Here is a 26,915-nt window from a genome sequence, read left to right on the forward strand (position 1 = left end):
ATATTCTGTTAACTCAGCCAGAAACCAGAGAAGATACCATGTACAATTGATGGTTCATCTCTAAAAATCTTACTTCACAAGCCAATGAGATAACACCAATTTTCTGAAAGAAACTGTTCTCAGCTGTTCTTTGCATATAGCAAGAAGCTTTCGAAAGAGAAAAATAAATTAGACTTCAAGGATCTGCCCCAAAACACATCATTCAATATACATTTTACTTACTTCAAAAGTGAAAGGTTTTTTGCTTTTGTTTTAAAGTAAAAAATTCACATTATTTAAGTAGGAAAAAGTTCCCATCGAAGTCCCATTACTGAAGTAGCAATTGGAAAAAAAAAAGATATGAATGTCTAGGAAGAAAGTTTCCTAGAAATCTATTAAGAAAAAGTGCACTTTTGCCATAATTCTTAAATTTATTTACAAGTTTAAATGTTTCATATACCTCAATTTACAGAGTAGGGTACTTGGCATTACGTCTTGCAGCAATTAACAGTGAATAAAAGGAAAACCAATATGCATAATTAAAATTAACTTTATTATTCCAAAAAACAGATGCCAAATATGCAGTATATGTCTTTTCTGTTGGCATATTCTAAAAATACATGTACAACTGTAACTAGTCAGCCTAGAAGTTTGGTATACTGTTTCATAACATTTGGAAGTTCTCCCACACTGCACTGGGATGTCACTATACTAAGCCAACAATGAAAAAATAAGCAAACAGAAAGTTATCCTGGTTTTGAAAGAAAAACGCATGTGCTCTTACTAAGAAGAGCTAGGCGATAATCAAGTGTTACACTCAGAAAATTCTAAAAGTTATATTAATTCTAGTTTTAAATGTAGCTACCAATTTCCATTCACATTTATTGGCACCAGCCCAACTATTTTAACCTCCAGCTATGTTAACCTTCAGCATTAATACTCCAATAAAGGCCTCCTCTCTGCAGCAGTTTATAGTCCCAAGGGTCTACAATTCATTGCACAGAAAGATTATGATCAAACAATGCTATTCCTAAAAAATAGTTCCATGAGATCAGAAGAATACTGGCATAGATAACTGATAGCAATCACTTCCACTTGACCGGAAACTGGTTTTGTTTTTTGAAACTTTTGCTTATGAGTCTAGAATTTCCATAAAGTATCTGTAAGGGTTGAAAGAAGAGGGTTATTTCCCTACTTTCACTGAACAAGAGAACTGGGAATGTTATTTGAAACAACACATGCTTGAAGCATTTTCTGAACTACTCTTTAGTGAGCAATATTGTCCTCTTAGAAGAAATCCTCTGCTGGATTATCAAACGCCCATATAGAGTATTAAGTAAAAACTAATTCAGTAGACTCTCCAGCGGTATAAAAGCACTGTTATCAAACCATATCCATCTCTGCAGTAATAAAAACTCTGAGAATTTTGTCAGCAGCACATCAGAGGTCACACTTGTTTCTCCTACCCCTGCTATGGTTCTGTCCAAAACATGGTCCAAAGAGGTTTAGACATGTTTATCCTTTTGTTGTTCTTGCATTAAAATTTCTCTCCCAGCCACACGTGTGTATTTTAACCCAAGGAGCACTCAAAGGACAATCACTGTTTTTGTTTTTAAACTTGAAGCTCTCTCAATTCCCTTTACTAGTGATGCACTGTGTAGCTGCTTCATTCATACAGTTGTTCTGTTACATTTTTAAACAATAAGTCTTTTTAAAACTGATCTTTATCCTTAAACAGCATATGGACATTATTAGTCAGACTACATACTACAGTTTTACATGTCAATCCTTTAACACTTATGGTGTTACTGTCCAAAAAACGCTCTATAGTACATATTATGTGGTACCACTTCAAATGCACATATAGCAGTGTGACCCAGAAAGCTATGCCAAAACTCACCAGTATACCTGCGCATTTCTTTCTTCTCAACTTCAATGCATTTGACTAGACCAAAACATTGAATTCAACCCTGAGATTTATATTTCTGAAAAACGTTTTTTCCAGGAAGAGTAGAGGGAGCAGAGAATGAGGAGCTTGTTTTATTTTTTGTGTCTTATTCTGAAGAGACACAACAAACAGATGAGTAACAAAAGCTGACAAGAGACTGCAGAGTAATCTTAAAGTGTCACTAATGCCATACACATAGCAAGTAGGGGAAAAAAAAGGCTATGCTGCATAAGACTACTGCATTGCTAGATGTATGTTCTTCAAATTATCAGTTACTGCATCAAGGAAGTTATCATCTTACTTCTAATTTTTTCCCCTCTAGAACAATTTGGATTTCTTTGGCATCCAAAGTCTCATATTTCAGTAAAGCTTCTGCTAAATTCTTGTGTTCCTTTGCATGAGTCTTCAAGATGTTCTTTGCTCGCTCATATGAGTCCTAATATTAAAAAAAAAAAAAAAAAAGGAGGGGGGGGTTAAAGATTCAATTTTTTAAATTGTCTCTATGTAAATACAGCTCTATACAAACATTTAAAATTGAGCCTTACGCTTTATAGCTAGCACAGCTCCAGTCCCAAAGATTTAAAACTCAGATGTTATAATTGCTTAAAATGTATATGTTTGTGTATATATATATATATACACATACACACACATACACACACAGATCTTTATATATAAGCTTTATGTCACCTTTTCATTTTGCAGAAGTAGGACTAAAAATAGAACAAGGGGACAAACCTGAGTACTTTTTATATATGACCTAAAAAGATCAACTAGATCTGAAAAGCAGCTGATTAAAGTTAAATATATTTGATTATACATTATGAACACTGTTAGAGCATTCAAAGCATGTTCCTCAGACTAAAGTTCTTAAGAGCTTATTAAGCTCTAAAAGGATTATGTACCTTTAGAAAACCGAAAGCAACCCAGCAAATTTTATCAGTTGCTGCAAGTAGCAACACACTGTCAGCACTGTAAGCTTCTTCTTTAGTTTTTAATTCTATGCGGATAGCTTAGCTGACTAAGCAATCAGTTCAGAAACAGCCACCGCAAAAGTGTTAATGGTTTATATGTTATTGGATATAGGTAACTTGCCAGCCTGCACCAAGCTAATTCCGAACACTAGAAATCTGATTACTGTTACAAACTTCCCTAAGCATCTGATACTGATCACTATGGGGAACAGGATACTGAACTAAGTGACTACAATTTGATCTGGTATGGCCATTCCTGGGTTTCTATACTCAAAGATTTAGCTGCAAGTTATGAAATGTAGGAGTAGGAACCCAAAGTATTTAGATCTGTTCTAAAACAATTTATAGACTTTTTTTCCTAGAAATAAAATAGGTAAAATAAAAAACCCTGACTAAATGTAAACTACAGTGCTAATGAGTGTATTAAGAACAACTATCACCCTCAACCTGTTTCTCACTGCCTGTCCATGATTTAACAAAATTACAATATGCAGAGATTCAAAGCTGCAGCTACTTTAAACACGTGGGAATAGTTTCATTCACCACTATTTTCAATGCTACTTGGTTATTCAGTTTTGTAATGTGTAAGTTGATACTTAACTCATTTCAAAAGAAATGTGTAAGTGTAGGGAAAAAATTAGATATATTATGTATAGATACCTATCTTCCATATATCTATTATATATAAAAATACATATCTATTTGTCTTACCCTTAAAAGCGTTCTCACTTCCTGTTCAATTGCAGACTGAGTTTCAGGGCTAACTTTCCCAGTATCAGTATAGGTCATAACACCAAGCTAAACAAAAACAAAGAATATTTTTGTCTTGTCACTGTTCTAATAAAACTTTAAGATCTTCACCACCCATTGCCTGTACATGCAAACAAACAAAAAACATTTATCAAAAGCTTACTGAAGTGCTTACAATAGGAAAAGCAAAACAAAAAGCCTATTCCTGAACTATGTTGTCACTGCAGAGCTGTACTTGCATAGGTTACAGCAGAGTCCTGATTGTTGCCTTACAAAAATAAAAAAAATCCCAGCAGAGTCCTGATTGTTGCCTTACAAAAATAAAAAAAATCCCACCACACACACAACCACCCCCCCACTCCACCACAGATCTAATACTTAACAAACAACAGATGACTAAAGAAGTTTCTTTAGAAGTCTACAAAGCTTAACATTTCCATCCCCCTTCCTAAAAACAAGAAAAGCAGTCCATCCTCAATTTCAAAATATTTGTTTTTATTATAAAGATCTTCTGTAGACATCAGTAATTTTCAAGGTCATTCTGAGGTGAAGCTTTTTTAAGTTAATTTTTAAACTGCCAAATATACAGATTTTCTTGTTGAGTTCTGCATAGCTGGGGCCAAAAAATAGTCAAATTGCACAGCTTACTTTTTATTTTTTATTTTTTGCCAGAACGACTTCATCTCTAGAATCACTGACAGCCAAACAGGCATTTAGTTCCAGAGGAGGAAAATTTCTTTCTATATAGGTATTTAAGAACAACGAATACTACCTTCTCACTCATTCCAAATCTAGTCACCATCAGCTTCGCAATTCTAGTAGCATTGTCAAAATCACTGGAAGCACCTAGGTATTAAATAAGCTTAAATTAATTACTAAAACCAAAGTTAAACAAGCCTAGCTGTAAGCTCTGACCAGGAATTCTGTAACTACTGATCAGCTGACCTGTTGTGATGTGATCACTTCCAAATATGAGCTCTTCTGCTACTCTTCCTCCCATGCAGACATCCATCTGTGCAAGCAACTGGGATCTAGTTTCACTCCATCTGTCATTTTCTGGGAGCAAAGACACCTGTCAGGTACAGAATTGTGGTCAGGTAGCAATAAACAGAAGAAATACTCAATACAATCTGAAAATACTCTGGTTTATATCCAAAGCGGATATAAAGCTTTTTACACAACAATTGGAACGCTGTGGACTTCCTTCTAGCATACACACTCATCAGGTTGGCCTGGGAGCTGCTTGGTTTACCAGATGAAATAGCCCCCTTGAGGCCATGAGCAAGACATACAATGAAGCAACTTAAACCTAACTCCAGAAGCTTATGTTTAGGGCCAGAAACAAAACCATAGAAGTCTATTCTATCCACTTCTTATTCCCTACACTTATACTGAACACAAACCAACTTGCCTGAAAAATTCCGACCAATGCTTTTTCTTGAACTGAACACAATAACTTGAATAACACTAAACAGAAACAGATATAATGGAGATAACTTTATGTTCAAGTGCTCAGGATGTTAAAGACAGAACTGAAAAACTTATGCAAGAATAGCTATGCTAGAATAAAGTAACAGATTATTTTTTTAGAAAGAGCTGCATTGGACAAAAAACTACCTGACAAAGTTTGTCTTAAAGTACATTTGAGCAATGCTGCTGTTTTGAGATCTTTCAGACACTCTTCAAAGTTTCATTCCTTGGAGCTAAGTTAACCACAGCAGAATCACACATGCTTAAAATTCTTTCCTTGCATATTCGATCTATTATTCATGCTAGCATATTTCAAGCAAAGAACGAGAGCTCTATCATACAGAAAAGACAACCAAGGAGTTTTTCAAGAGACTGCTTATAACTGAGTATTACAACAAATTATAATATGCATTATAACTGATTTCAAAGAATAGCACTGTTGGCGAATTCCTCAAAAATGCTAAACAGTAGATCAGCATAAAATTTTTAGAAATGCTCACATGTCCAAGTGTTGTTCCTCGTGTCATGATTGTAGCCTTGTTGATTGGCATTGCATCCTTAGTATAATATGCAATGATAGCATGTCCAGATTCATGGTAAGCTGTGATTGTTTTGTTTTTATCATCAATTTCTACACTTCTACGTTCAGGTCCTTAAAGGGAAGGACATGAAATAAACTTACTCGCACAGTCTGTCACCACAGTTCACACAGATTATACATATGCAAACAGAGCACAAAGTAGCTGAGGAACAGTGTGCAACCATAATTAACTAACATTCCTTAAGTGTTACAAGTAGAATTTTAATGTTTAAAATGGACCTAACTCTATAAGTCAAGCTGCTTTTAAATGAATAGATTAAAACAAAGTCTGAATATCTGAGAAAATTCCATTTCCTCTCTCAAGCATGAAAGGGCCAGAAGTATTTTTGGTATACATGTCTCAGATGTTTAAGTTTCGCCTTACTACATGCCAAGCTAGGTAAATAGGAGTTCCAGGCCTCTGGTTATCTGTTCTTCCTCCCTTCTTTCTAAATCAAGGGAGAAGGATAGAAAATCAATTTTGCGACTTCCACTAAGCTCAAGTATAGCATGCAGTGTTTCTGATAACAAGAACTTCAAGTCTAAAAAAACAAAACAAAAATGAAACAAATTCAAAAAACAAAACACACACACACCACAACTAATAGAAGACAACAACAACTCACTTCTATGAGTAGATAAAAAAAAAGTACTGTAATATATATAGTGTCCTGTATATAAAATCCTACCCATCAGAATTTTGTCCTTAGAGAATTCTAGTTCTTTCATGGTTACCATATCTTTTCCATCAACAGCTGCTTTTAAGGCAGCTTGATTTACGAGATTCTCAAGTTCTGCCCCAGAAAATCCTACTGTGCCTCGTGCAATTATTTCTGGATCAACAGCTGTGGGAAGAAAGAAAACAAAAACAAACCTGACATTACTGTCCGTATTTCTCCTGAAAGAGCTTGTGATGTGTCGTGAACAAATACCAAGAGACAATCAAGTTATAAGCAAGAATCATATGTTCTATTAAAAACAGTGTGTTACAACAAAAACGTTAAGCTTTAAAAGAAATGAAGCCTGATGGTCAAGACACTATCAAACGGAATTTAGTGTTGGGATAGTTTTATGTTCCTTTCTGAAGCATAAGGTACAAGTCCCTATAACTGTCAAAATAAAGGACTGATACACCAGTGGGCTGATCCTGTGAACAAACCGTTACATGAAAAGGGTACGTATCTACTTACATTGATCATACTTTATTTTATTAAGGTACCACTTCAGAATTTCTGTACGGCCTCTTACATCTGGCTTGGGAACAGTAACTTGCATGTCAAAGCGACCAGGACGTATTAAAGCGCTAAGGGAAAAGACAGTTTAATACAACAATTTTAAAATGCTGCAGTAAACTGTTATCAACATACATGAATAGCATGATCAGATTGAGTTCTGTTAAAGACATTTACAGACGGTACTTCTGACACCTAAGTGCAAAGAATGCATTTTTCCAACCATTTGTATGTTAAAAGACAGCTGATACAGACATTTATTACCAATTTTAAAAGTTCTTGCATTTGTAAGTAAGGTAAACTACTACTGTTAACCACTACCACAGCGCATTGCAAACAAGGAATGCAGCTAGTTAATTTAAATATAAAAACGTGCAGAAATTTTTAGATGCCTATTTAAGCAGCTTACTTAATCAGGTTTAATTCAACCACCTTTTTAAATGCCAATAACTGGCCAGTACCCATCCTTTTTCAGGAAGGAAGCCCCAGCCACAACACTGTAATACTTCAGGATTACCACACGCAAGTACCTAATTAGTTACCTGATCCTTGTTACCTTCCCCTCCCACCTTTTTTTGAATACATACTCCACAGAATTGATGCATGGATTTTACTCACTTATCTAGTGCTTCAGGGAAGTTTGTTGCACCAATAATAACAACTCCTTCATTAGGTTTAAAGCTGCAAGAAAAAAGAACGTTAAGTAAACTCTTTTTAAACAGAATTTAAAACTTCAGTCAACACTTGTACTTCTTATTTGGAATGAAGTCAACTGGTCAATCAAAAAAGGCCTGTCAACCACCACATTCAACCCAGAAGCAGTCACATTTAACCCAAAAACTGGTAAAAATATGCCCTGACCTCCAAAGTCAAACCTCTTCCTTCTATAGATAGCCTAAAAAATTGAGAAATATTTTAAAATAATTGTAGCTACTCTGCTACTGTAACTTATAGCTTTCTGTGCTCTTTAGACCAGGATCATTTACACCACTAAATGCACTACTGGAAACTGACTGTGAGAGGCACTTTAAGTTTATATATTTTTATCAATTTTCTTCTAGGATTTTAAAATCAAAGCTGTCAGAAAGGAAATAAATCCACCCAAATATTCAAAATATCAGTCAGTCAAGCACTCTCTATAACCTCAGAATGCATATATTTACCCATCCATTTCAGCAAGTAGTTGATTGATAGTCTGTCTTGAGTAGGGATGCATCGGAGATTCAATTCTCTTCCCACCAACAGAGTCCAACTCATCAATAAATATAACACAAGGTGCATTTGCTTTTGCTTCCCCTGACAGAGAAAAAGAGCTGAAGGATATTTCAACCACACAAAGTAATAGAAATTGTATGATTTAAATTTAGGATTCTACTATTTCTGTTATTCTAAGATTCTAAAGTATTCTATTAGACATCACCAGAACTGTCCTGATTTCAGTCCCTCAGGATGAAACCCTTCTTTCAAATGAAGCAACAAATAAAGAGAAATGAGGTATACAGTGGCCCGGAAACGATGTACATTCTTACCTCGCTACAAGAAGCTGCTAGTAAAATAGACTAAGAAGGTCATTGTATTTTGTATCAGCTGCACACAACAACGGGTTATTTCATAGACTCAGGTACAGAACATTATATTAAAAGTACTATGAAATGTGATGGGTCTAAACAGTAACTTATTTTCATAGATCCTGCTTGTTATTTAAAGGTAAAGTACCTTCAAGTTTACAGGTATTAACAACAGAAAATAAAACTGTACTGATATGACTTTAAGACCATAAATGCTATGCGTATACTAAAATGCAATTCCTTGCACTCAGACGCATTTGTTAGCGTACAAGTCAGTCACCTCATCTCCTTCTGTAGTCAACAGAAAGAAACATGCAACACATCTGCCACATCTTGCATACCTTCCACATGCAACAAGCTACATTGCTTCTACAAATACATTCTACTTTCTACATTGCAGATGCTTGACAGTATCAATCTTCCATTTAAAAAAGAAGTTGGATTCCCCCCCCATAACTATTTGGATACTTAAGTGGAAGGTCTCTTCTGCCCTATGAAAGCTATCAAATTAAATGGGCATTGGTCCTAGAAATTAATGATCACTTTAAAGTCCTATACTCAGAGCCTGTTGATGGGATCAGGAAAGAAATCGCAGATTAGTCACAACAGACCTTAGTTTGACAAAAAAAGAAAATCCCTGCTTACAACGTTTTGTCTCAGCAAAACACTGAATCAAAGATTTTAATCACAGAGACGGAAAAAGCTACCACAGTTACTTCCATATCTGAAATAAACTAAACAACTACTCTACAGAAGACACTTATTTATAAAATAGCCAGTTATATTTTCAAACTCAAAAGGAATACTATCGATTTGACAACTAATATATTTTAAGGAGTGAATTACAATAATACACCAAAGTTAAGGCCCCCTTGCTTTTTTGTTTTATCATTATCCTATTTTAAAAGTATGCTTTTTTTTTTCCTACTATGTAAGTAACACAAGAAGCAGCAGACGGCTCAGTCATGAAACCTCATTACAGCAAAAAAAGAAAAAATAAAACCACAATTGCATCCATACATGCTATACTCTGATCCCGCACTATACAAGCTTATTTCAGAAAAATAAAGTCAATAAAAATAGCATTAACCTTAGTTAGTTCCCTCCTATTTTTATATCTTACATTTAAAATACCCCATTTTATGTATAGGACACCACACTTCCAAATAAAAAAATTTCTGTTCTCACTGGGAGCATTTGTTTTAACTTTTGCTACAATTTCAGTATGATCACAGGCCAAGTTTCTGCAGTTAACTGCTATTGATGCATTTCTAAGAGTCTCCTAATTAATTTGAAGTTGTCTTTATTAGCCTCAGACGTTACTGTTTTCCTGCAAGCAGAAGTGTAGATAATGAAAGCACATACTCCTGCTACTTGTAAACAGCACTACTAAATACTTTATCTTTCACTTTAAAAGATTCTAAGAATACAAACACGACACTTACTGAATAAGCTTCGGATGCGACTAGCTCCTACACCAACAAACATTTCATCAAACTCTGACCCAGATGCATAATAGAACGGAACATCAGCTTCACCAGCCACAGCTCGCGCAAGAAGAGTTTTACCAGTACCAGGTGGTCCAACTAACAGAATACCTGAAAACAAAAGGAAAACATGCATAGTCTCACATACACAGTGTTTTGCTATATAGCTGCTGTGTCATCCATGCATTAAAAAAAGTAACTTATATTTGGCTTTAAAACACTGTTAACATTCCATTTCACATAGTCATTACTTGCACTGCAAAGGGATTTCCTTTAACAGATCTAGATACACTCCAATACGTTTTTAAACAATGGGGGGAAAAAAAAAAAGATTATTTAATAAAGCAGAGGCCTGAAGTACTTTATAAAGTTACTTTTGTGTTTAGCAGCTGAAACACTACTAGCATCTTCTCCATACTGCATGTTTACCTACGCACCACATTGTTAAACTTCCTAAATATAAATAAGGGTGTGGTCTGTAACAGGGAGAGGAAAGGAAAAGTCCTTTTTTGCAGCCCGATCTACTATTTCATACCATAACATCATGGTTTGTTAGATTACTAAGCATGTAACAAAAATCAATTACTGACAATCATTTATTTTTTTTAAACATTCAAAGGTTATCAGTAAAAAAAAAAAAAAAAAAGCTATTTGTCAGATAATCCGCTTAAGTCTTAACAGCAATTAAAATTCTGTTCATTCCGAAATGTATGCTCTTCTTTTTCAGTAAGCAGCCTCACAACTGTCCTAGACTTTTGACTTTTCTAAAATAGATGGTTAAGCCATTTCCAAAAGGGAATTTTTATTAAAGCATTCCAAGTCATTAATTTTAACCCATGTAGAGAACTGACAGCAAACAGACTTACAGTCTACACGTTTCAGATTCACATGGCTTTTTACTGTGATCAAGCTTAATCATATTTTTACGTGAAAACACTTGTTTTGAACCATCTAAAGCAGTTCACCAAGTACTAAGGGTGCTGAAAGCAGTAGGGAAGGAAGAAAGGCCTTTCGAGAAGAGTATTAAAAAAAAAAAAAAAAAAAAACCACACCCATATATCACACTCGCACACATCACCCTGCCTTTCAAGATAAAGAACTAATGCACATTAATGGAATTAAAGAAGGTGCAGTATTATTTTCTAACCCTGAGCTGTTCCTCACATAAGACAGTTAAAGTCTTAATTTGCTTGGGGTTTTAGACTAAATTCATGTTATGTATATACATCTTAGATGAGAAAAGATACAGCAGAATAATTCTGGCCACAGAAAGATATTACCATAAAAAAAGTCCTATAAGAGAGCGTTAAAAAAGAAAAAGAAGGACCAACCTAAAAAGAAACTGCAGGTTACATAAAATTCTACTCAAAAAGAGATTAATTATATAGAATTTTATCAATAGGTGTTTCTGAAATATAACATATGTTCAGTGACAAAGTAGAAGAAATTCTGTAGTCCAGGATATAATCTCAAAATGTACTTGAGACTTTTAAAAAATACAGGTTCTTAGTCCTGTAAGGCTGATAAGAATTATAAAATAGGTTTGATTTTTGGAGGGTTTTTTGACTTCTTAACACAGTATCTATACAGTCCACTGCACTGCATCATCCTAGCTTATTAGCCTTAAAGTTCTTAGTAAATTCTAACTACATTTTTAGCAAAAGCAAGCAGCATGCAGGCATTTTTGCTCCTTTTATCCGAATATTTCAAACTCTGAGAGAATTATATATGGGGAACTGAAGCTAAGACAGAAAGCCTGCAACACAATTGCCTTTTTTAATTTTTTAGCAATACCTCATTTAAAGGAGTATTGTTTAATTAAGAAACTTTCACAACTCTTCCTGAAGATTCATTTATTTCTCTCAAATATTTTACAGAGGCAAGGACATCCACGACCACTGTCATACATTAAAAAAAAAAAGAGAAGAGAAATATGGTCCTCAATAGATAACAAAATAATCCCCTAGCCCCACATGAAATACAAATATTCAGAGATCACACTGTAAATTAGTCATTCAATATAGAACAATGCTACAAAGGTAGCCATGGCTATATCTGATTTTCACTTCTGTTGAGCAATGATTCTTACCTTTTGGAAGTTTGCCTCCTAGTACAGTAAATTTATGTGGGTTTTTCAAGAATTCTACAACCTCCTGCAATTCTTGTTTAGCTTCTTCAACCTACACATTAAAAATATGCCAGAAAATATGACTAAGCATCTATAAAACACTGCATCTTTTTTGTAGGTGAACTTTGTAGTAGCACCCCTGATTTTAATTCACCCTATTTCCTAGAATTGTTTATAGTAATCAGTAAACACTAAAGATAAAAGTGACAGAATAACCTAACAGTTCAAGACCAGCTCTTACTAACAAGATAAACATGGAATCCTAAGCTTGCATGTCAAGAATTTAGCCTAATTAGTTAAAAAGAAATTAATTATGTCCGAGGGGAGGGATAGAGAGAGATCCTTTTTGTGCTGCTGACGCCCACAGAACAGCTGAAGAGAAAAAAAAATAAAGCTTTACCATCAGCAGTGTCACTTCCACTTCTTTCTGGGAATCCCCATATCCCCTGTAGCCTAATATCAGATATCTTAAAGAGATGCTGCTCAGAGAAAAAGAGACGTCAGCGGCATTACCATGTTCCGTGGTATTAGCCAACTTCTGAAGAAATACATGGAACAGGGTACTTCTAGCCTCCCTTTTCATACTCCAACTTACAGACTTGCTATTCCAGCCTTCAATAAGTTTGATTTTATAAGTCAAGAGCACATCTTGTACAAGCTACTAAATGCCTCAAAAAAGAAGAACAGAAAAACAGCGGTACAAGCCTTCCAGGTCTTATTAAGTATTACATTAGGCTTCTGTCTCCATCACTAAACAAAAATGTAACTTCCATTTCTGACTTTGTTTTTCTCATTAACTTACTTCATGCATTTGTTCTGTGTTCTAGAAAGCTATAGGGGAAAGGGGGAAAGGCGGGAAAATAATTTTGGGGAATATAATTTCCTTGGGGAAAGGCTGGTATATAATTTTGCCTAGATTCAAGCGCTTTTGACAGAAAGTTTCAGGGCAGGAGGAGGAAGGAGGCAATCAATCAACTCATAGAAACTCAGGACTGCACTGCTTCTCTACTGCACAAAATTGGGAAATGCTAGCCTGATGTTCATTTCTTTGTTCATTTAGATTTTAACATCTTAGGCTTGTCCCAACATGAGAAGACATTTGATTTTTTTTAAAAGAGTTTATAGAAAAATTGTGTGTAACAGAGTTAAGACATTCTTCAGGGTCAAAATGATTAGTGAAGCAAGAATTCACACACTTTTGAACTTACCCCTTTTACATGTTCAAAGGTGACATTTTTCAGCTGAATTGGATCAACTGCAGCATCAAAGATACTTGATGTTCGAAAACGTACTACAAGCAAACAGCAAAAGAGGAAGAGCAAATTTACACATGAAATCATTTCATTCCAAGATAGCATTTTGCACATCAGTGGGTACACTGTTAAGCCACTACTTCTACACCTGCCATTTTAAAAAGCAAAAAGTTTCCATTTACAAGTGTCCAGCAAGAATAAGATCTATTAACAAAAAATTACATACATATATATATACACACACACATATATATACATACATACACACACACACACATATATATGAAATATTTTCAGTGAATTCAATGATGATAATATTCATTAGTCATTTGTAGCACAGAAAGCCCTGTATCCAATGGCAGGTACACAAAGCCAGAAGTTCTCCCTCAATGTTTCTGCATTTGTTCAGACTACGTTATAACTAAGTATGATATTGAAATTCTGCATTTGTATTAGCTCAGGCTTTCCTCATTCTGATATTTCCAACAGATTTCTTATGACGGCAACTTGGCCATACAAGTCCCTAGTCACTGTAAACTAGGCTGTGATTACAAATAAGATCAAACTACTGCCTACTGCGGTAACACATCATCTACATTCAAAGACAAATACATAACATGTGAACAATCCAACTTCTTTTCCTCTGCTTTGTTGCAATTGTTTTTGAAAGATGTTTTGCCAAAAGAATACCAAAAAATTCTATAGTAACAGACAACTTTGTCTTCATAAACATTTTGCAGTGCTATTGTTTGAAAGGCTGTAGCCAAAAACAGTAACTAATTCTGTTTTCATTAGCACTTTGAAATGTTACCCTATAACAATCACATTGTCTAAATACAGTCTACATGTGCTAAACTTGCTGGAAGAAACAATGTGAGTGAAAGAGTTAAAAAAAAAAAAAAATAGAGAAAAGTTAACTAACCAGCATCCGAAAAGGAGCCTTTCCCAGGTAAAAATGAGGAATATACAGCAAGATAAAAACAAAGAACAAAGAGAAAGAAAGAAAGCAAACGTGATCGCCTTAAGGAATCTGTAAAAGAAAACAAAGAATTTTTTTTAAAATAGGATGAAATAAACTTTTTTCTGAATGCAAAGACAAGAAGATAAACTAAAACAACTTACCAAGTGTTTTTTGCAGGAATACCTGTGCTTTCAAAAAGCCTTCTGCAAAACCAGTTTTAAAAGCATCCTGGTGTGCCTCTGGGATGTTTTTTGTTTTCATTAACATATCTAAGTTTTCAACATCAATTCTTCGCTTTCGTAGGATGAAGCCCTGAAATATTTTACACAGTAGCAATAGTTTACACAGAGTTTTGATAAAGAATTAACTACTCGTCATCTGAGTAGCATCAGCCCAAGGTGAGGGGAGGAAAAACAAACAAAAACAAACAAACAAATCATATCATTTAGGTGCTGTAGGGTTAGTTAGGCAACACAGCTTGAGCGTAGCATCACAACGGCTCCTGCAGGGGCTTCCTAATGGGCTCACCAGGTTCAGAGCCCTCCCAAGACTCCAAAGGACCAGGGGCAGCTATTTGAACATCTATGTTTTGTACTCCAATTTTGAAAAGAAAACGCAACCTAGATACAGCTCTGTACACAGCTAGCACAAGTCCAGGAGCTACTAGCTTAAGCTTTCTGCTTCACAAAATGAGCTTAAGTTATTTCCAAATAAGAAACATCTTCTTAAGTATAGTTTTAATAGAGCTTAATCAAATATACCTAACACACCCTACCAAAGCACCACTACATGGAGCTATCTTGGTATATTATCCATGGCGTACTTAGTCCACAGAAGAAATAAACCACATATGCCTACCAAAGGAGAAAGGGTGGAAGAGAAGTTCAGTGCTAATTTACATGTAAAATAAGAATAAATGCTTTCATTAGCCTGACTTTTGTCCAACCAATTAGAAACTAATCAGACTACCTAGGTTAATGTTGTTCGGGTAACAAATCTTAGTAAGCGTCTGGTTACTCCAAGTCTGGATAGCTATCTATTGACTTAAAGGTATGCAAGCGAGTTTTTTACCTCAAAAATATTGAGACTACAAGCTTTGTACCTCGAAAAGACATTAGCCACAAATAAGTCAATTCTTAAAGCAATCAATCTCATGCTGAAATGCTTAAAAAGTAGTATGTTCTGGTAAATTAAACTAGCTGTATTCCCATTTAAATGAATATTTTACTCCTCTTCAAACTATTTTAAACAAAATTACAGGGTATGAAGAATTTAATTTCTAAAATTTAAAGCAATTTTTAAACTTCAAAACTACCATAAAAAAATTAAAAGTTCTTTATATTATTAATAGATTAAGCAAATCTGTGTATTAATGAGGAAAGCAAAATACCGTCATCAGTTCAACTTTTAGGCTTAAGAAATTTTTCACATTAATACAGAATACCCTTGAGAAATTGGGAAGATGAATTCAAAAGAAAGCATTGGATTTATTTAGACCAACTTCATAATGTTACTTGTATTTACCTTCAGAAGTGAAGAAAGTGAATTTTTTGTTTCTGTGAACTGTTCAGATGTTGACTGCAGGCGTCTTGCTCTTGATCTCAAAGTCTTAAAGCTTCGGGACTGTATGTAAACTTTAAAAGAGTTTGAGAACTTTTTTATTACTACCACCGCACACACAAAAAAACAATACTAAGAGATGTCAGAACCTATTATGTGACAAAGACTCTTTATCATGGTTTAATTGAATATAATTCCTCTCCCCCACCAAGCTGAGCAGATGTTTTTCCTCAGCTTATGTCAAAAGGTTGGGGATTTCATGTCAATCATTACGCATAGCTGCCCCATATCCAATCTAGGAAAACGAAGAGAATGGCATACAGCAACCTGTATGCAAAACCAGAAATAAACTGGGCACACGAGAAACAAACTGCAGTATTATAAACGGATAGTTAGGTGATCGCAAACAATACCTGTAATCTGACCTTGCAAGTAAGCTGCTTACTGTTTCACAATATGTTTTTCTCATAAGATTTCTGCTAAATATTAATGAATCTACTTTGTGAATTATGGATAACGGCCAACCTTACCACAGTCTCAGGGAACAGAAAAACACTGGTAAATTAAATCTAGGAATGCCGACAAACAAACATGAAACATGTGGAAGATAATCCAGAAGGACAGGAAGAAAAGCTTCCTGCTTTTGAAGGCAAATACTAAAAGCTCAGCTAATAAGGTACCCTGAAGAGATCAAGAATGGCTTGGATGTGCTGTTAACTTAGAAACTCACAAAAGAAAGCAAGCTGGTTAAACACAGAGTTTATAGTGCTGTACGTCTTCCTCAGTCACATCTCAGTAACCTTGCCGCTGAGATTTTGTATTTATTGTATAAATCAGGAAAGCCAGGAATACTATACAAAATAAAAAATAATTTTAAGAGCCATATACCTAGTGAAAGACAATGAAAATAACCACTAATTCCAGTTAAACCTGCAGTTTTAACCAAGCCGTCTTTTAATCACAGAAGAATACCAGCTAAAATAGACTTCTGGAGGTCATCTAGTCCAACCCCCTGCTCAAAAAGGGGCTAACTTCAACACTAGATCAGATAGCTCAAGGCCTTGTCCTGTTCAGTTTTGAAAGTTTCCAAGGATCAGGGCAACACAACCTCTCCAGGCCATCTGTTCCAGTGTTTAACCATTCCCATTGTGAAAATTTTCCGACAGGGATTTCCCATGCTGCAGCTAGTAAGCGTTACCTCTTCTTAGAAGTGCGCAGGAAAAGGGTAAGAATATGGTTTCAATGGCAATTAGATCACCCCTTGCCTCTTCCTCTGCTGACTTTAAAAACTTCACATTCTTCAGCGTCCCTCTGTACATTAAATATTCCAAAACCTGCATCCTTCTTATTGGCTCATCTCCGATCTGTAGCTTTATCCAATTTGTCAGTCTCTCACAACTGGGGGACCCAAAATCAGACACAGGATCCAGACAGAGCCTCACAAGTGCTGAGTAGAGGGCAATAATCATTTCCCTTGAGCTCCTGATTTTGCTCTTGTTAATGCAGCCCTGTTGTTACCTACTGCACACCCCAGAGCAACTTAAACAAGTCACCAAACACCTTAGAAAGGTCAGCCGGATGAATACCAGGTTTAACATATTTAGGGATTAGAAAGTAGTCAGTTCATCTATTATCTCTTAAGAACACTATCCACAAATACTGCCATCTTCAAATAAGATTCTCTAATTACACCATGTCTACTAACTTTGTTCTGGAGCCATACTAGCAAAATATATATAGAGATCTTCAAATCCAGCAACCCAAATGCAAAGATAATGTCATGATTTAAAGTGTATATCATTTTAAAGGTTCTTCCTGGAAGTTTGCCAGTACTTCCTGAATGACCCTCTTTAAGACGGAAAAAGAGACTTTCCCAGAAAAAAAATAAATTTATACAGATGAAAAATAAAGTATAGTTTATTGTTTCATACCTGGCCAACATCGCAGATCTGAACAAAAACTCTGGAGAGGATTAGGATGCTGTCTGTACAAAGAAGATGAGCGTAAAGCACTAAAAACATCCACAAAACCTGTAAAAAGATAAAACAAAGTGTAACTATCCTACTTTAAATTGCGAATAAGCATCACTTCTCACGCAAGTTGTTTTTTCTTTATTATACTGAATACATATTGTATTTTACTATGGTCCTTTAGGCATCTATATTTAAATAAATGAACCATTACCAGCTCAAAGATCATTAACTTCTTGCATTAACCTGTATCAGGTGCTTTTCTATCTATAAATATATGTACATATATAAAAATATTTATTTATTTTAAACTTCCAAACAGCATGGTATCCAGAATTTTGAATTTAAGGCTCTACCTGTGAAGGAAATGCTACATTTCTACACAGATTTGAATAAAGTTACTCAAACTGCATACAAACCCAGAGAAATCCATAACCCCGTAACACCAGCATTCAACCAATCATTCCGTTCCAAAGGCTGGAAAGAGCAGACTACTCATGGCCATTTTAGGGGTTACTTTGAAAGCACTATGTATAAAGTATGAAAACATCTTTAGACTATATTAAATTTGCTTTATTGCATAGATCCAATACTACAGAAACAAGAAATAAAAAGCATTGCCGGGGAAAAAAAAAAACAGTAGATGCCATTTCAAGGAGAGATGATAACTCTCATTTATCTGTTTAGTGACTGAAAAGCACCATCCTGCCTTGGAACTCATTTTATCGTTCTCATTAAGCAGGTACGAATTATTTAAGAAACATCTGAGACTTCGACAGGGAACGGGAGCGGGAGGGAAGCTCAGATATCTTCTGAACTACCATGGAGGAGAATGTAAGTCACAAAAAGGGTTTTTATTGATTCTATTTTACATGTTCCGAGAAAGTTACTACATAAGCTAGACACAGCTTGAAAAGCAAAAAAGAATCCTGAAGTTTCCTACTACATTTTTTAAAGTTACAGTACTATAAGAACAGCTTACAAGCTAACAGCTCAAACACTGAGAAATTGCAGAAAAGGAAAAAAAAAAAAAGATTAGTTTCTAATTGTTTGGTAAAGTACACCGCAGAATCTTCTACAATGCTGCATACTGGAGAATCTAATACAAACTAATTATGAATACATCAGTGAAAAATATAAACACTCTCCTCACTCTACACTTCAGCAAGTACACACACAGTATAAACCTATCAACATACTAACGGTCATCCACAACATCCAGAGTCACCTATACCAAAAGTACATTCTTGAAGTTTTATTATTTCCGTGGCCTGTGGCAGTTTTCCACCTGTACCCTTGCCTTTTCAACTGTGAATGAAGTGATCAGTCTGGTGAACTTCCATGTTAATCCATCAAAGCTGTAAAGCCTTGGAAGCCTTTGCAACTTTTTTCTTTGCGTTGGGGGATCTGCCTCTGGAAGCACTTTTTAAAATGCCACATCACAATACAATTCAGCACCTTTTCTCTAATAGTAGCCCTCAGACATCATTCCTCTGCCCTTTCTCCCAACTGCAGTACTATGCAGATAGCATCTCAAAAGCCAGCTATTCATATGTTTTTCTAAAATGCATTCTTGGACATCTTTACAGAGGCTCTGCTCCTTTTGTAAGGCTCCCATATGCAGGGGAAGGGGCAGTATTTAAGACTAACCTCAACGAAACATCTTTAACTGCAAGGAACTGCTCCTGGTTTATTTTAGTAATGAAATGCTTTATATGTGCTGTTAAGGGTTTACCACTTCAAATTCCTTCTTTATGTCCTGATGTAATGTTCCTTCAAATAAAAAAGGAATAACTTTATCTAGAACCGCAAGTGTGCATGAATACGCTAATTAACTAACGTAGCACAATCTCGTTTCTTCTATTTGGTGAATGTAACTGGTTGACAAAATTAATAGCTCAGTTTTACCATTAGAGGAAATACACTTGTACCACAGCTAAGTTCAGACAAGTTAAATAGCAGCCAACTTCAAATCTGAATTTGAAGAAACAAATCCAAAATCTAAGTTCAAATTTCCAGGAATCACAAGATTCAAAAAGGACAATTCTAGAGATTACCTGTATATAACACAGACATTAGCGCTCTTTTTCTGAAGTATTTTTAAACTATTAGTTTTCTACAGTACAAGTGAAGAATAATTGCGTTCACTTTCATAATTTAACTTTCATAATTCTTATTTGCATGTCACTCCAAAACATACCATGCTTATTTTCAAAGAAGGACTCTGCAGAGACGTAGGACGTATGCCACTGGGAAGAGACTTTATTTTCAGCACAATAGCCAGGAAGCAACCTGTTCACTAGTTCTTTAAACTGGTTAGCTTTTAAATCAGACAATCCCAGATCTCTTAAATACCGTATAGGCTGCAAAACAGAGAAAGAACCATTCAAAACTTATTTAAGATTACCTCAGAGGGGGAAAAGACCTTAATGAGTTACTTCTCAGCGTATTCTGCAGCATCTGTATTTTACAGTTCAGACTGAAACTTTTTTTTTGAATTACAAGAAACATAAAAGGACAAAGAACACTGACTAGCTTTTCCATACGCATGCATTCGTATTTTCACTGTCACAGTAAATTTAACCAAGAGATGAATATATAAGTATACATTTAGAATAGCTTGTCTAAATGTATTTGCACAGATTTTTAATCTTTATTTTCCATTATTAGAATATATTTCCTTTTTTCCTAGATCTTTTTTACATAAGCTTTCTGTTGAACTACTTTCAAGGTGAAACTAGATTTCCAATAAAAATGCATGCATGAAATTACTTGAATAAGATTCCAACAGAAACTAATTTAAAATAGACATCTAAAGTACTCAAACTTTGTGTTCGAAAATGGATTTATTAAGTAAACAAAGTACTCTGTTCTAAAGGCCTAAACAGATTGTTCCTTGCCCAATTGTTTCACAAGATAAGAAGAAACACATTTTTATCATTTGACTTTTATATATGGCTTAGAAGAGTAAATCAAGGCTTCCTGCTTCAGCTTAACAATTACTTGGAGAATTACCAAAATGAACATGAAGGAAGAAGAAATTCAAGAAATCCCGTAACATTTTCCATGCCCCCTCAGGAGAGGGTACTACTTTCAAATACAGGTTTAACCTTACGGCTTGGAGGCTTCAAGTTCTCAAAAAGTGATTTTTGCCATCCCCTGGGTTTGACTTTAACACTGCAAACGGCATGTACTGTTTAAATATTTATCGATTTTAAATTTAGTCATCTATCTAGTCAACAATCTAGTGAACTTTTAAAGAGTTACTAACAATAGTTACTTTAATTAGGAGAGACTTTTTTTAAAGAGTTTTTAGGTTATGTTTATACTTTTCTCTCTATTCCATTATACACCAGTTTGCTTCCTTCTAGAAGGATATAACAATAAAAGCAAAAATATCTTTTGGATTTAAGGAATAACAGATTATCTCCCTGAGTGAAATGACAAACAGAACTGAATAAATGAAACATGCTTTTAGTTCCATTCACCAGTCCAAGTCTCCTACTGAAATTAATTTTTACTGCCAGAAGCAAATACCTCTGCATTTATATGGAATAACAAAACAGAGATATGAATGCATCTATGGCATCCAAGTTGATACAGAAAGTTGTAGAGAGACTCCTTGTTTACTCCAAGTTTTTCCCCCCAAACACTGCTAGCTATTAAATTTTTTGTAAGAAGCAATTTGAAAGAGAAAAAAAATGGCAAGATCTCACACTTATTTTGCACCTTCTGCATTTTGATTTTTCATTAAGAACAAACAATGTCTGATGATGACAAAGATTCCTCATAGAAAAAATAAGAAAATAACACTCAAATATGCTATTTAATCTATTCAGAACCCAACAGCATAATCTTATGCTGTTTTCTCACAATATACATAGAAACTAACTGCTAAAACTCAGTGAGTGGAAAAAAAAAAAAAAACCCAAACGGGTTTATGAAAAGAAAACCCAACCTTCTGTCACTATAGTAACAGACATTAAGACAAAAGTGAAAGAAAAAAACTTCTCTCCTTTGCAAATACTTACTGAGATACACACTAGCTGTTTTTTTTAACTTATTAATGAAATCCTGTATTTTTGTAGAACCCTTATTGCTAAAAACATTGACTTAAAAAGTTGCATCTGTCAACGTTACGTTCTAGCAGCTCACATGCAGTTTTATTTAGTCATATTATTTTATAAAACAATTTAAATATTAAATTCACGTAAACTGTTATTATTTAAATCTAACTCAATTGTAAGTAAACCACCATTTTTTCCAAGGTTCTTAATACCTCACTGTTCTGATGATCATGTTCTGGGGCGGTATCCCTCTGGACAGGCTGTATGGAAGCTGTGCTGGCAGTAGTAGCGGAGCTTTTTGGTGAATGGAAGGCATTGACAAGGTGACTCAGAGGAACAGTAGCCTGAAAAAAAACAAAAAAAGAAACAAAACAAAACAAAAAATCCTTAAGCTTCCTTTAAACAATGTAAACATATTACCATTCCAAATACGGATTTGTAATTACATGTCTTGCACACTGCTCTTTTACTGAGCATTTCATAATACCTATGAACTTCCTTCAACACCCAGTGTTAGTTGATATCTCTATTTACAATAGAAAGTGTAAGTCCACATGACAAATTAGAAGCTCACAAAACTTGGAAAAGAAAAGAAAAGAAAAGCTACATTTCCTAAGTTTTAACCATAAGCATAGTTTAAAGAAACTAATCACTAGATACTCAAATACAAGAGGGAGGTACAGAAGATCAGTATTTGGGCAATGCAAACACTGTGGTCAATTTGCACTTAAGATAACATTTAGTTACAAAAAGCTAATAGACAGCTTCTTAAAGGTGCTTCTCTCGACTGGAACAGGGAAACATATCACTACTACACTTACTGTTTCCTTCAGGATATTTCATCTAACTTTTTTTACATCATGTTTACTGTATTAGTTGTATATGTGCTGCTATACACGACAACACCATAGGAACTGCTGCAGCCTGCTGACATGTTGCAAACTTAAATCAGTTCATGCAAATGAAACTTCACAAACTGAAAATGTTTTCCCTTTATAGTCTCTAAGCTCCCATCACAGTCAAATAGGCTTCTCCCTTTTCCAAACATTTTTTCCACACAGCAACAAAAGGCACACATGAGAAGAAAAAGCAATCAAGGTGAGCAGAAAAAGAGAAGAAAAACAGTAACAAATTACTTTTATACTGAAAAGTCTGCAAGCTGACACCATCTCACAAAAAAAAAAAAAAGATATTAATAGTTATTGTCATTCAGACACTTACTCTTCTTTGAGAGAAACATTCGCTCACAATAATCCTGAGCCTGTCTTGGTGCCTGCCAAGACAAAGCTTGAAATATCACCTTTCTAATGCACTTCATAATACAGCTATACAGGAGAAGAGAAGAAGTAATGCTCTTCAAACAACAGAAATAGAAAAAAAAGCCAGGAATGGTAAATGAGGTACACCATCTACTTAGCGGTAGGTCTTAACTTCAGACGTTAATCTGAAATATCATTAGTCAACTCTAGATTATCCATGGACAGTTACCCAAGTAACAGGTATGAGGAAGCTGGTAGCATCAAGTTTCTCTTCAACAGGAAGTTCGGTGGCTGCTTTTGAACAGCAGGGAACGAGGAGATTTTAATTAAAGACTTACTAATTCACAGATCTCCATTCTTAAGTACTACTGCCTCAAGTATTAAGTATTTTCCAAACATCATCTATATTAACATTAATCTACAAAGTCATGCTTATGTAACTTGAAACATATATATTTTTCTGGATTATACAGGTTATTCCCAGAAGTTTCCTTTGCATTTTCTTCCTTGGGATCCTACTTTAGCAACATACCTAAGTATCAAGCCGGACAATACGAACTACATACATGTATTACAGTTAATTATGCAGTTTAGCAGCACTCAGTCATTTCACTAAGATCCATCTCATGGATCAGTGCATAAGTCCAAGAGTATATGTCAGGGCCCTTCCTATAGCACATGACTATGCTTATTGTGACAAAGAGTGCAAACAATTTGAACACTTAAAAAAAGCCTCAGTCTTATTATACACACTGCTACGCAAGAAAGAGAGCTGGACTGTACTTCTTATTGCTGGAACAATTCCTTGCAACACCTCATTAAGCCCCTGCTACAAGTGTCTTTCTGCAAAAACCTGTATCTCCAGGGTTAACTAAATAGAATATATCAAGAGACACAGAGTCGTGTGGCATGAAAACGCAGAGTTAATTGCACAAGGCTATAACCGAACTCTTGAAGTTTGCAGTAAACCTGTAAAGCCTCCTAAGGTTCCAGCTAACTTTCCTCCACATTTCCCACTATAAAAAGGTGGCATGCCACATTCCTGATAACATCATAACTTTATTGTTTTACTATACCAACAAAAACAATGAACAAATTTGCATCTGGAAAACACGATTAAATCTTACTGTGGAACAGGCTTATCACACGCTAATCCCCTAACAGAAAACATGAGAATAAAAACAGTAGCTCGGGTTAAAGTCCATATAATGTGTTAGTCCCATCCTACTCATTGGTTAATAAAAGATGCCTTCCACATTGCATTCAGATTGCTCTATTGAACAAACAGCAAAAGAGCTTTTCCTGCATTAACTCGCTTAATTTTACAACCATTTACTTTTGACCTTCGCAACAACGTGTGACAGTTGTGTAACTTAATAGCTGGGGAAGGGGGGGAAGTAAACCCACGTTTCTGCTATAAAAAAGAGATTAAAAAAAAAATTCTGGTTACCTTTTCATTTCTGATTTGACAAACTTTTACTGTACCTTCCCCCGTCCTCTATTAACCCTTCCCCCCCCCCCCAGTTAAGAATCCTGAGCTGCTGCAGTCTTTTACGTGGGAGCTGCTCAGTGTTCCCGACGGAGCGCAAACGCCATCAGGACCCACTCGCTGTTTCTCCGCTGCGACACTCGATGCGGGTTGGCCCACGGCCGCCCCGCGATGCGCCCCTCCCCCCCCCAAAGCCCAGACACCACGACGGCAGCGGGACTTGGCTCCTCCTCCCGACCCCGCAGCTCCCGGCCTCCCGAGTGCCCCCGCCCGGCCCCACGGCCGCGCCCCGCCACGGCCCCCTCACCTGAGGCTGCACGGTGGAGAAGGAAAACATCCTCCCCGCTGGGACGGCGGCGACGGCGGCCACAACGACCCCTCCCCTCCCCTCCTCCGCTCTCCACGCCAGAAGTAAAGGCCGCGCCCGCCCGTCAGCCTCGGCCACTGAGGCCCCGCCGCCGCCGCCGCCAGACGATGCGCCCCGCCGCTCCGCTCCCCGCCAAGATGGCCGCCCCGGGCGGCTGGCGACGACCAGGCCTGGGGCTGTTCCGGAAGCGACCGGAGATGGCAGAGCTTCCGGGTCGCCCTCCCTTCCCTCTCCCTCCCCCCCCCCCGCAACCGCCGCCTAGCAACCAGATCGCTTAGCAACCACTCTGTGCCCCCGCGTTTCCCCGCTACGCCGCGCGCGGGGCCAAACCACCAGCTACGGGGGCGGGGCGCGGCGTGGGGCAAACCATCCTGCCGGGTAGGCCCGGGCGGGGACAGCGGGAGGCTGCGGGAGGCTGCGGGAGGGCGGACGGGCGGGCGGGCTCCGCGGGGATGGCGGCGGCGGCCGGGAGCGCGGGGGGCCCCCGGCTGCCCGGCCCCGCGAGGGGGGTTTCACCTGCCCCGCGCGGCAGGGGCTGAAGCTCTCCGGCGAGGGCCGGGAGCGGGCACTCGAGACAGCGGCAGCCGGCGGTGGCCGGGAGGCCGCGGCGGGCCCGCAGGCTGGCCTGGTGCGGGCCCGGGCTGTGCTTGAGCTCTGACACCGCTGCAAAGTCAGAGCACGCTTGGAGCCTGAAGGCTTCATCTAAACCCGCAAATATTAGGATGCCTGTTCAGACAAACGCTTCCAGCGACGGGGGTGCGTATGTGAGTGGGAAACACTGCCTCTGTGCTCAGTTCAGTGTGTCCGGAGAGCTGTCACTGTAAACGAACGCCGTGTAGCGTAGCTACCAGCGCCTTTGGACATCCACAGCAGTTATCACTCACGTCTTAGCTACAGCACATAGAACTCACTGCCAGGTACACAACCCACTGGAGTTGCTGCATCAGTAATATTCAGGCAGATGATTTGTGCTGAGTTCCAGGCTGCTCTTGGTACCTAATTAGGGCAGTTTAAGCCATCTCTGGGAGGCCTGTGCTTCTTTCTTGTTGGTATCGTATTACAGACCCATCTTAAGTTTTTGTTTCTTGACTACAGTTGGCTCTACATGGATTAAGATGTACAGAAGTAAATTAATTTTAGCTTTGGCATTTAAGGAAAAGATCCTAAAGCCACATCAGTCCTGCAGATAATCAATAGCCAAAACCCAAGACTTTGCAAGAGTATCAGAAGAGGCTCTTCAATGATTATCAGGCAAGACAGGTTTTTGTTACATACAGTTATTTACATCACATTCCGTATAATCACTATCTAGATGCCTTCCTAAAGTACTAAAAATATTTTTCAGGGAGTTGGAGTATATGCTACTTAGAAAGAAATTTATACAAATTAAAATACATATCAATAAACTAAATGCTGTTATTCACATTCAGTTAGAATGTCGTCTAAACAAAGTCATTATCGGCACATGCATCTCAGTATGGCAGAATTTGGTCTTTGATAGTGATCCTCGTGCTATTTTTCCATGTCCCCTCCAATTATTTTTCTTCCTTTCCTCACTGAAAGCACCACTCACACCAGCTTACACTGATCTGGATGCAGCCATGATGCTGCCTCCTCTGCCTTCATGTATCTGTCCTCTCTGTTTCGCGCTAGCACTCAGTTCAGTTAGCTCATTTGGCAGAAACCTAACACAACAAAAAAAGGAGATAGACATTTAGCTGAATCGACTCCATGAAACAGTTGTCCACCTAGCTGTACAACTGCTAGTGCGGACACAAGGGAAGGGAGAGAATGCACAGATCCCACCTCAGGTGAACTCAGGCCATTGCAGAAAAGCACAGTAATTGATGGTGCAGTTTTACAATTCACATTA

The 26,915-nt window shown here is 36.9% G+C and overlaps 1 protein-coding gene across 2 annotated transcripts; it reads right to left on the reverse strand.

Annotated features, from left to right (window-relative positions):
• Positions 1 to 511: 511 nt before the first annotated feature.
• Positions 512 to 25,267, reverse strand: YME1L1 (YME1 like 1 ATPase). Of its 2 annotated transcripts, XM_068934521.1 has the most exons (20): positions 24,637 to 24,845; positions 23,149 to 23,200; positions 22,140 to 22,271; positions 20,061 to 20,223; positions 17,822 to 17,920; positions 15,855 to 15,964; positions 14,492 to 14,642; positions 14,292 to 14,399; positions 13,325 to 13,407; positions 12,078 to 12,168; positions 9,947 to 10,099; positions 8,097 to 8,229; positions 7,552 to 7,614; positions 6,892 to 7,004; positions 6,391 to 6,546; positions 5,622 to 5,773; positions 4,597 to 4,723; positions 4,424 to 4,497; positions 3,613 to 3,699; positions 512 to 2,363 (listed from the first exon to the last, which is right to left on the reverse strand). In XM_068934521.1, the coding sequence occupies exons 1-20, from the start codon at positions 24,642 to 24,644 to the stop codon at positions 2,220 to 2,222; spliced, it is 2,199 nt and encodes a 732-aa protein (XP_068790622.1). In that variant the 5' UTR covers positions 24,645 to 24,845; the 3' UTR covers positions 512 to 2,219. The 2 variants fall into 2 exon arrangements, with proteins under 2 accessions (XP_068790622.1, XP_068790623.1); XM_068934522.1 differs by lacking the exons at positions 23,149 to 23,200; positions 24,637 to 24,845 and adding an exon at positions 24,983 to 25,267.
• Positions 25,268 to 26,915: the final 1,648 nt, after the last annotated feature.

Source organism: Struthio camelus, chromosome 2 (assembly GCF_040807025.1).
Source record: "Struthio camelus isolate bStrCam1 chromosome 2, bStrCam1.hap1, whole genome shotgun sequence".
In the NCBI taxonomy this organism is placed as follows: Eukaryota; Metazoa; Chordata; class Aves; order Struthioniformes; family Struthionidae; genus Struthio; species Struthio camelus.

Bases quoted from the DNA above. Each gene is read 5' to 3' on its own strand.
- YME1L1 (XM_068934521.1), bottom strand. The intron at 14,400-14,491 runs GTAAGTTGTTTT...TTTCTTTTACAG, and splicing joins ATTCCTGCAAAAAACACTTG to ATTCCTTAAGGCGATCACGT. The intron at 8,230-9,946 runs GTAAGTGTCGTG...TTTCTCTGTCAG, and splicing joins TCGCATCCGAAGCTTATTCA to GGGAAGCAAAAGCAAATGCA.